Source organism: Nyctereutes procyonoides, unplaced genomic scaffold (assembly GCF_905146905.1).
Source record: "Nyctereutes procyonoides isolate TBG_1078 unplaced genomic scaffold, NYPRO_anot_genome, whole genome shotgun sequence".
In the NCBI taxonomy this organism is placed as follows: domain Eukaryota; kingdom Metazoa; phylum Chordata; class Mammalia; order Carnivora; family Canidae; genus Nyctereutes; species Nyctereutes procyonoides.
Window position 1 is genome coordinate 6,310,460 of NW_026575021.1, and position 11,034 is coordinate 6,321,493.

Below are 11,034 nucleotides of genomic sequence, written 5' to 3' on the forward strand. Positions count from 1 at the left end.
AAGAAGGTAAGCATCTGACATTTACAACTGAAGGGAGTGGAAGCAGATGTCCCTTTAAGTGCTTTGATTGATTTATCTATTTTTAAAAGCTCTTATTATTCGGAATATTGTTTAGGATAGAGAAGGAAACACTGCCTGTGATTATGAACCTCCAGGTGCAATGTTGCTTCAGCAGGCTTTTTTTTTTTTTTTTTAAACCCTTATCTAGAGTTTACTCTGACTTCTATTTTCCCCTTGGCCATGGAAAGACAATTAGCTATGCATGATACTACTACTTGGAACCGCTCTAGCATCTCTCCCACGGGAGCCTGAAGCACTTCCACACCTCTGGTCTCAGCTCTAAAGCAGGGATGTTCTTATTTTTCCCATTTTATAAACCAGAGCATTAGGCACTTTGACCTCTCCTCACTTTGGATCATACTCAGCTGAGGCTTAAAAGCTTGTCATGGGTGCTCTAAGATATCCCAGAACCAAGACCCTGGATCCCAAGTGTAAAATGATTTTTACTAATTAAGCCAGATGTACTTTGGAGAGTTTGCCCATAGAAAATCTTCTCATTCCTAGGTCAAATAGAAAAAGTCAAGCATATCTGTTTTCAGCAAAGGGAACAGCTGTCTGACTAACCAGAACCAGAATTTAATGGAAGGTGATTTAATGTAACCGAGGTGCAACGGTTCATGTTTCTTGGAACCCTGCTGAAGCTTTATCACCTAAAATCCCTCACTATGTTTAGGAAAGAGGAGTGATCTCAGAGATAACGACTTGTCTTTTAAAAAAGCTGCGGATTCATTGTGGACACAGTACCAGGCTGGGGTCTAAGCTCTTCCCAGCCTCTGCTTCTCCTGGGGTAAATCACCCTTACCCTGAAGGCAGAGTAATTATGTTGCCCTTTGTGATGACTGATGCTTGCCCAGTATTGCGCCCTGCACCCTCCAGGTAGTAAATCATTTGTCCCAACAGGGTTGTGCAGTAGGTAGCATCAGTCCAGTTGGACAGAGAAGAGAAACCACGGCACAGAAAAGTTAGATAACTGGCCCGGGGCCGCAACTAGGAAGTAACAGAGCTGAGATTTGAATCGTAGCAGTCTGGGTCACAATCTGGACTCCTGACTCCCTTCATAGGTACAGAGGAAGAATGGAAACAACTAGGGGATGGGGTGGACGGACTGAAAATTCAACTTCTTTTTTTTTAAGATTTTATTTATTTATTCATGACGGGGGGGGGGGGCAAGACACAGGCAGAGGGAGAAGCAGGCTCCGTGCTGGGAGCCTGATGTGGGACTCGATCCCTGGTCTCCAGGATCACACCCCAGGCTGAAGGTGGCGCTAAACCGCTGGGCCACAGGGGCTGCCCTAAAAATTCAACTTCTGTTGTATTTCTTCCTGGGGGAAAAAGAAAAATCCATGTATTACATGACAGTCTTCTCAGCTATGTTCAATCTTTTTTTGAGATTCACCTTATATTAAAGAACTGAAATGAAATCAGGTGAGGAATGGGAAGAAAGAAGGGGCACCTGATTTTTTTTGTGATAGAGGTCAATCAGTTTAGACTTCTGACAGCAGGTCCACCTTTCTCCTCGGGCAGCCTTTCTCCATCGCCCCTCTCCTACCATCCTCAAGTGAACCAAATGGTAGCTGCAACCCTGACATGAGTGGTTGTAGGGGTGAGTCAGCCTCTGAGCAGGGTGCCTGGCTTCCTTTTCCTGCTGTGGGGCCAACACCTTCTTCCTCTCTAGGGCTGCTACGGCTCTGCTTGCCCCTCTGCCTTCTTTTGTAGACCCGCAGGGAAGCACCAGAGACCCCAGAGCTCAGAGGGAGGCAAAAGTTAGCAAGTTCAGGGGAAGTATCTGTCCTCTGTCACTCCTTACTTGGTTGGGTCCCATTTTCCAACTTCCCATCCTTTCCACCCAAACTCTTCCAGCTCCTCCCACCCCCATGTGCACTGGTTGGTAAGAATGGGGTTCTTCTTTAATCTTCTCAAACAACATTCATATACATATACACACACACATATATATGTATTTTAGAGAGGGGGAGGGACCAAGGGAGAGGCAGAGAGAAAGAGAGAATCTTAACCTTGCTCCACAGCCAGTGAGGAGCCTGACATAGGGCTCAACTCTGGGGCTGGATCCCAAGACCCTGAAATCATGACCTGAGCCAAAATCAAGAGTTGGATACTTAACCAACTGAACCATCCAAGTGCACCTCAAACAACATCTATATTTTTTAAAGTGTCTTCTGGAGATACAATGCCCAATGGTGAACTTTCAGACATAAATAAAATTATTTTAATTGACAGCAGGCTTTGGAGGGACTCTTTAAATAACTCCATGAAGGCCAGGGTCTACAGGGCCAACATATAGACTGTGTCTGGTATCAGCACATCCCCTGTTTCTATTCTTTATCTGTGTTGCCCCTTTCCACAGGAAGAGATCTCCAAAGCCAAAATACTACTGATTTCTGACGCCTGGTCCCTCACCCCTACCACCACCCATCTCCAGAATTGGAATCATATTCTTCATTTTCCTAGAACAAGTAATGCTTTCATGGAAGAAAAATAGGCACGAGATGCTCCTTTGAGATAATTCGCTAGAGCTGATTCACATTGCTGATACTTTGGCAGGGGCAAGAGGGACCAGAAGTTTGAAACATTCTCTGGGGGCTTGGATGACCTCTTTGTAACTGTCCCACTGTCGGACAATATTCTCTGCTATTAGAGGGACGCCTGTAGGTACCAGGAGTGAGGTGAAGGGAGCGCTAAAGTTAATGACATTTTAAGTTGCATTGCTGGGATCCTAGAATGGGTTTTTTTCTCATGACAGTAATAAGATATCTCCTACAATGAAATTAGATAAACCTTACAGAATCCCAACCCCTGTGTCTTTTATTATTTTGAAGTCAGTGTTAGAAGGGGCTGGGAAAGGTCTTCTATCAGTCCCTTGGGAGGCCAGGAAGATCTGGCATTTTCTATTATCACCAATTCAAGCCCAGTGTAGCTGGTGTTGGTTCTTACAGAGGTTTCCAGTATCTTTATCTCCTCTTAATGCCCTGGGACTATTCCCAGAACTCAGTGGTTTTAGTTGTTGGACGCTTTATCAGTGGAATAAAGATCTAAAGGTCTCCCCCTGAAAAGAATAAAATGTTAGTTACTAGAGAAAAGGACAGGAACAATGTTATTTGGCCTCCGCCCCTCCCCATCACAGTGTCTAATTATCATCTGTTCACTCAGAGTAAATAAATCTCCATCAATGGGGTGAGGTAATGAGGGCATTCATTTATAAGCCAGTGAGGGATGAATGTCTTTCCCAGGGGATGACGGAAACAAGGAAGAGAAGAATAAAGCCAGGTGGAAAATTAGTATTGATGTGAGCGAGATGTAAGATTCAGCTCTGGAGGGGAAAAGAAGCAAGCAAGGTGTTTCATGGTTTTTGTTGGACAGCGACTGGTTTGCCAAATTATTATATACATACCTGATCTAAAATATATATCTTTAGGAAAATCGTTCAGCTTTTCTTGAACCTTGTCCCATCCCCCAGTACTAGGGTTCACTTTGGTAGGCATTTGGATGCCAACTCTCCAATTCACGAATGTAGTCCTCGCTGAAGTTATTTTTGGTAACTGTACATTAATATTCATTACTAGTATAAAGATACGGGTGGCTCTTCTGAATAAGGCCAGCTCAATCATTTTGTCTTAAATGAATCCTGATAGAAAATGAGACTTTCCTCCTCCAAGTTTTAATTAGTCAGTCTTTAAAACTTTGCCATTTTGTTCAGCTCTAGTAACTGGAAATCCTATTGAATCAGACCTTGTAGCCTCAGAACCCCCCACAGAGCTACCTCATTAGGGGAACTGGAACCATGCTGCTCTCACACCAGATTCCAGAATTAACCAAACACGCGGGTTATGGAAGAAAATGCACCTACCTTTAGTGGTAGAACTTTGGTGAAAGCCACCAAAGTTAACATGAGCTAGTGATCTCCAGGAGTAGAATATGGCATCTGGAGAGCAACTGCCCCACATGGGTAGTCTCCTGCCCTTGGCTTTAGGCTACTTTTCTCTGCTCCCACCTCACAATTCAGGACAATTGATCTTGACAGCCATGTAAGGCATTTCAGTGTGTAAACTCTGTTGTACAGTCAGGGCAAGTTATAAGTATGGTCCCATGCTCTTCAGCCAGCTTAGCACTGGTGCAGAGCCCTAAATGGCCCTGTGGCCCCAACTCCTTCCTGGCTCTACAGGTCTTGATCCCTAGAAGCACTCCTTCTCCTGTGGTTCTCACACTTTCTTCTGATCATGGGCTAATGCTGAACTACCTTTCAGCTCCCAAGATCTCTGCAGAGATGAGATCTTCCCCAGCATGACCCTAGAGTCCACCCTCTTTGTCCTGAGGTTGAGTCTACTCTGGCCATACTAAGTCAGAGCCCTCTGGATGTATCTTACCACACCATCTCCATCAGCACATCCCAGGTCTGGTGTCCATCTCATAGCTGTGTTCTATTTGCTTCTTTTCTGTCCCCTCATGTGCTTACCTCTGGAATAGGTGAATTATAAAAACCCAGAAGGGACAGTAAAGACCCCTAAGCTTACCTCTTCATGTACAGTTGAGCTGACTGGCACTATTTTTAAGGGGCTTCCTTGGGTTCCCGTAGCCAATTGATCACCATAGAGCTTCCTATTGGCAGGGCCCAGGACTACAGAGTCCCGGTGGACACCTACCCAAGCAACTTGCCTGTTTATCCCAGTGTGATGTGAAAAATATCATCATGCCCAATGTTTCCCATGATGAGTGAAAGGCTGGGAAACACAGGAGAAAAAAGCCTGAGGTGTGACTTCCCACAGGGCCCTCTGACTCATCCTCTCCCACGAGGATCAGGGCAGGCTGCTTCTGTTTCCTCACTAGTCCCCCTTTAACATTGTTTTTTAAAAATCCTAGCTTCCTCCTGGCCAACCTAATTCACACCCCAGCTGATTAGCCAGCATGGGTTTCCTCCTTGTCTTTTGTTTGCAGGATCCTCCAGCTCTCAGTAGCATAGTAAAAGGCAGACCTATGACACATAAAAGTGTTTTAGCCCTCACACGGTACCATGTCTAGAAGCATCCCATCCGGGGCCTTCCCTAAATCCCTGGTCTCTTTTGTGAGATGTGAAGATTTGGAGCACACAGAGCTAGAAGGTTCTGAGTAAGCTGGAAGGACAGCTCTTTCTTTTCTTATTATTTAGCAGCCCCGCAGCAGGAGAGTTTGGGCTAGCCTACTCCATGGATCCCTAAGAAGCAGTACCTTAAGGTTGTCCAGGGCTGGTTTCCACTCATTTTACTTAACAAATACTTACTAAGCACCACTGATGACCAAGGCCCTTGATGAGGTCACCACACATTGGCGAGATATAGCAGCCATAGAGGTTTATCAGGGGCATCAAGGAGATCCTTCAATTTCTTTCATTCATTAAACAAACACTGATTAATCCCTGTTAAGCTCTGGTGCTGGGTGAGGGCAAAGGATGCAATCAATGATGATGATAAGATGAATACAGTCTCCGTTTTCATGGATCTTATATTCTAGAAGGAAATGTAGACTAACAGCAAGTGATTAAACATAGTAATTACAGATACCAAACATTCTGTGAAGGTAATAAAGTATTAAAATAGAGCATAAGGAGATGGGTAGAGAACCTACTTTAGACAAAGTGGTTAGGGAAGGCTTCATTGAGAATGTTCTATTTAAGCTGAGACCTGAGGATGAAAGGGAGATCATCAGATAAAGAATGAAGGCAGAACATGCTAAGCATAGGAAATAGCATGTGCAAAGGTCCTGGAGCAGAGAAGGTAAGTGTCACAGTGAGAAAAACCATCCCGGGGGACACATTCCTTGCTCTCCTCCTTTCTGGTTGGACCATAGCAAAAGAGGGAATGTTCCAGTTTTCCAATATGTGACAGGTAATTTTGCTATTTCCCTCCTCCAGAAATGGTTTAAGCAGCGTCTGGCTCAGTGGCGGCAGTCGGAAGGCCTCCCCTCAGAGTGCAGATCCGTGACAGACTGAGGAGATGGTGGGCTGGTGCCAGGAGCTTCCCTCCATGAAGACCATGCACCGTTTCTCTCAGCTTAACCATCCTTTTTGTTTTTTCAGCATAGTGCTATGTGTTTCGTTGTTAGCTGTCCTGCTATTTAACACGATGTTGTATTTTTTAAATGTATATAACTAGGAAAGAAAATAACTATAGGAAGCTGTATGTAGCTTCTGTGTAAAGCCATGGCTGGGCTGAAAAGTGGCGGCGCTTGCATTTCCTTTCGGGTCTTGATGATAGATGGCATGAAAATCATCTAAGTATGCTTTTGACCATCATCTCCCCGTACGAGTTTATTTTTACCATCCATTTCAGAGTAGGCAACGCCTCCGTTGAAAAGACGACATGACCAAGAGGGGGAAGCATTTCCTTCTGGTTCTAATTCCCTAAGTTTTCCTTATGTTGCATTTAATACATGGAGATTGAGAATACAGAGGGATATTTGAGTCATTCAGATTTCATAAAGCAGTTCCTTGGATCATAGCTGCATTAACTTGAAAAGAACCCAGTTAGGCTGGAAGACAGAAACTCCAATGGGCAGAAAATCAAGTAACCAAGGGGGAAAATAAAATCCACAGGAGTATTGAATTTACCTTACTTAAATGTATTTGTTAAATTTATTTTACTAAACAAAATGAACTGCTTTTTGTCTCTGAAATGATACTCTAAATAAAAACCTCTTTGTTGAAAATGCACAGAGTCCTCTGCAGGTTTTTTTTTTTTTTAATTTATTTATGATAGACATAGACATAGCCTGTGCAGGGTTTTTTTTTTTTTTTAATTCATTTATGATAGACATGGGGGTGGGGCAGAGGCAGAGGGATAAGCAGGCGCCATGCCAGGAGCCCAACACAGGACTTGATCCCGGGACTCCAGGATCGCACCCTGGGCCAAAGGCAGGCGCTAAACCACTGAGCCACCCAGGGATCTCCCTCCTCTGTAGGTTTTTAATCGAATAATACACGTATCAGAGAAAAACAGAAGAACTCCAACATAGGAGCAGACTGACAAAATTGCTATCGTTTTTCAAGTCTTTGCTGCTCAAAGTGGAGTTCATTACTCATATTATCAGCATTAGCAGCAAGCTTCTGCGAATGCAGAAATTCAGACTCCAATTCAGCCCTACAGAATCAGAATCGGCATTTTTAACAAGGTCCCCAGGTGATGTATATGCACATGGAAGCGTAAGCAGCACTGTCCTCTCACAGCCCCTACAGGCAATTTGCCTCTATCTTCTATGATAGCATATTAAAGGTCTTTTTTTTTAAAGATTTTATTTATTTATTCATGAGACACACAGAGAGAAAGAGAGGCAAAGACACAAGCAGAGGGAGAAGCAGGCTCCGTGCAGGGAGCCCAACATGGGACTCGATCCCGGGTCTCCAGGATCAGGCCTCGGGCTAAAGGCGGCACTAAACCGCTGGGCCCCCAGGGCTGCCCGCATATTAAAGGTCTTAATGTCTTATTTATTAAATGTGTGTTTGATTGGGGCCCCTGGGTGGCTCAGTTGGTTAAGCGTCCGACTCTTGGTTTGGTCATAGTCTCACAGGTCATAGTCTCACAGGTTGTCAGATGGAGCCCTGAGTTAGGCTCTGCACTCAGTGGGGAGGTCAGCTCGAAAGTTCACTCCCTCTGCCCCTCGCACCCTCAAGAAAATAAATCTTTTTTTTTTTAAGTGTTTCATTGTATGAAACAATAACTCTATCATAGTGGATTAACCAAAATGGCTTTTTGTTTAATTGCTTGATTATTTTTAATGAGACATCAGCAGGTGTCTCTCTAATGTCAAGGACCTGTGGTCTCCTACTTTGCTGTCTTTAACATGTAGCTTTTGTGCTCATGGCATACAAGGTGGATGGTTGGCCATTAAGTCTGCGTTTCAAATGAAAGAAAAGGGCGGGGGGGGGGGAAAATGCCAGCTAAGTCCCTGACCTTTAAAAAAGGTTTCCTGGAGGCCCCCCACCTAGCAACTCTCAGCTACATCTCACTGGCCAGAATTGAATCCCATGACTATTCCTAACAACAAGGGAGCCTAGGAAAGTGAACATTTTTAATTGGGCATATTGTTGCCTTGAGCAAAATCAGGGTTCTGTTGGTAAGAAGGGCAGAGGGGCACATAGGGCGCTCAGTTGATTAAGCATCTGCCTTTGGCCCAGGTCTTGATCCCAGGGTCCTGAGATTGAGGCCCACGTTGGGCTCCCAGCTCAGTAGAGAATCTACTTCTCCTTCTCCATCTGTCCCTTCCCCACCCCAACCTGGCTTGTGCTCTTTCTCTGACATTCTCTCTCTCAAATAAATAAATAAAATTAAAAAAAAAAAAAAGAAAAAAAGAAAGAAAGAAAGAAGGGGAGGATGGATATTAGAAAGGCCACTAGCAGTGTCTGCTAACCCAGCCTGGAAAGACACTAGTCTACACTTTCTTTTTTTAAATTGGCTCCACACCCAGCATGGAGCCCAACGTGGAGCCCAACATGGGACTTGAACTCACAACCCTGAGATCAAGACTGGAGCTGAGATCAAGAGTCTGTACTTAACTAACTGAGCCACCTCGGCGACCCATCACTGGTCTACACTTCTGAACTCTGACCTACAATGCAGGCACAATTTTTTTTTTTTAGAGCTTTAAAATAATGGGTCCAGAATAAGACACACTAACAGTTATTCAGAATACAAATGTTTACAAGATCCTAGTACACATCCTTGGCAAGCTTCCTCTCCCTATACCTTAAAATATTTCTTCTGTAAACAACACACAGTGATCCAGGGTCTGAAAGAATAACCTCATCTGGCATGCTCCCTACAACCTAATTAGTGATGCCCTGAGCATCTCTCAGCACCCAGGGCTGGATGCTGACATCACTTTCTGGAAAGAAGGAAGGGAAAAGGTGGAAATGAGGTAGGAATGTGTGCACGTAATAAATACCTGTATCGAGGGATCCCTGGGTGGCGCAGCGGTTTGGTGCCTGCCTTTGGCCCAGGGCGTGATCCTGGAGACCCGGGATCGAATCCCACATCAGGCTCCCAGTGCATGGAGCCTGCTTCTCCCTCTGCCTATGTCTCTGCCTCTCTCTCTCTCACTGTGTGCCTATCATAAAAAAAAAAAAGATTAAGAAAATACCTGTATAGAGAGAATATTCTTTACCTCCCAAAGCTTTTATAGATACTGGCTAACAGGAAAAAAAAATGACTGGGGGCAAAGCAGATGGAGAGCACAGTGATTTACCCATATCAGGCCCTGAGAGAGATGCTAAACCAGGTCTAAGACCCATGTCAGAAGTCTTTCTAGACCCCAGAGACACTTTTCAAGAACAATCCATCCAGAACAAGAAGAGTTAACCAGTTGGGCAGAGAGTGTGCCTTGGTACCAAGAAGCACCATCTGGGACAGAAGGATCACTTCCTGTGTTCATCAGGCCCAGGAGTCAAGAGTCCTTGAGTAGCACATGCTGGGAGAAAATGAGATTCTGTGTCCTTTTAATTAATTAACTAGTGTGTTTAAGCAAGTGCCAAGTTTTTTATGTATTCATTTCTTGCATTTGAAGTACTCCTTAATGGCATCCTTGGCTTGAGAGTCTTTGCTGTTGTCCTTAACTACCGCACAACTGCAACCAACCACTTTCCTGTTTTCCCTAACACTTTTACAGAAGCCTACCCATTCCCCTAGTTTGGTGTTGTCATCCACCTTAATTATGTGGATTTGCCATTCGGCACAGAGTGCCTCCACCAACTCGACATATGTAGCCTCATCAGGGACGGAGGCAGCTACACAAAGATGGGTTTGGTGCTTGTCTGAGGCTCCTACAGGTTGGCAATTCCCTGTGGAGGCCTTCATGGATGAGGCCGGTCTTCAGCACTCCTGATACAGCAGTCTTAACCTCTCCTACACCCTACACCACCAGTGGCAGGGTCTTCTTTGCCCCTGGTGGTGGGGAAGGGGAGGCCAATCTTAAATGCTCCACAGCCTCTGGGGGCTCAGCAGAGGCAAGGAAAGACTCGGTGCCCTTTTAAGTGTGGATTTGTTAACAGTACTAACCTTCCCGAGTAATATGAGGATGGCAATACACTACTTCAAAAAAAGCTCTCTGTAAATAGTAATAATAATTACTCTTACTACAAGGTATTAATGAGAATGGAAAAGGATCATCTTGACGCCTGAAAGAAGTCTTAAAGAGAACCCAGAGCTCTACATTTTATTGTCAGAAGTCTCTTCTGGACACCCAGGGCCACACACCAAAGTGGTAACACCCACCCCGGACTGAGAAAAATCCCTCTTTCTACCCTTGATGCCCAGTTCTGCCATTGCAGATGGTACTGGCTGCTTAGACTGATGATTATCCCCAGCCCCTTTCTCTGTTGCCACCTTTCTCCCAGCAAGGCTGTAGAGGTTAAAAAGCCAAAATGCTCCTTTTTCCATCCTCACTGGAAGCTGTGGCAGTCATGTGACACAGTCTTCCTGCTGAGACTGAAGACCTGGGGTGGGGGGAGGAGGAGGAGATGGGAGGCTTTGGGGAGAGGTTTTGCATTTCCTGGTAAAGGGGGAGGAGAGGGCAGCAGGCTCAGTCTGTTTTTCCTTGCTTGCCTTGAACCATTTTCATCTGGTAATTGTAAAAAGAGATAAGCAAAAGAGAGAAACAATAAAACCAACAAAATCCATAAGAATTACCCATGATCCCACTACCTAGAGGTAACCTCTTATAAATGTTTATGTTACAGGAGAATATATTGAGAGGAGGCATGTTTTTGAATGTTTTATATAAGAAGTTCCCAGGACCCCCTCCTTGGGTGTGACTGATTGGCTAGAACAGTTCACAGAATTCAGGAGAACAGTTTCCTCACTGGATGACCAGTCTGTAATAAAGGATATAGCTCAGGAACAGCTAGATGGAAGATACGGACATAGGGGTGCTCAGCTTCCATGCCCATGCTGAGCACACCACACTCCCTAGCACCTCCTGGAAGCCCTGTGAATC

The 11,034-nt window shown here is 44.8% G+C and overlaps 1 protein-coding gene and 1 pseudogene across 3 annotated transcripts in view; one reads left to right on the top strand and one right to left on the bottom strand.

The window, feature by feature from the left end:
- Positions 1–6,760, top strand: part of HOPX (HOP homeobox) — a 28,608-nt gene extending 21,848 nt beyond the window's left edge. For all 3 annotated transcript variants that reach the window (XM_055341587.1, XM_055341601.1, XM_055341593.1), the window contains exon 3: positions 5,963–6,760. In XM_055341587.1, the coding sequence (XP_055197562.1) occupies positions 5,963–6,040 (78 nt within the window). In that variant the 3' untranslated portion in view covers positions 6,041–6,760. The remainder of the gene's footprint in view (positions 1–5,962) is intronic.
- Positions 6,761–9,283: 2,523 nt separating this feature from the next.
- On the bottom strand, positions 9,284–10,478 carry LOC129519373 (40S ribosomal protein S12-like; annotated as a pseudogene).
- Positions 10,479–11,034: the final 556 nt, after the last annotated feature.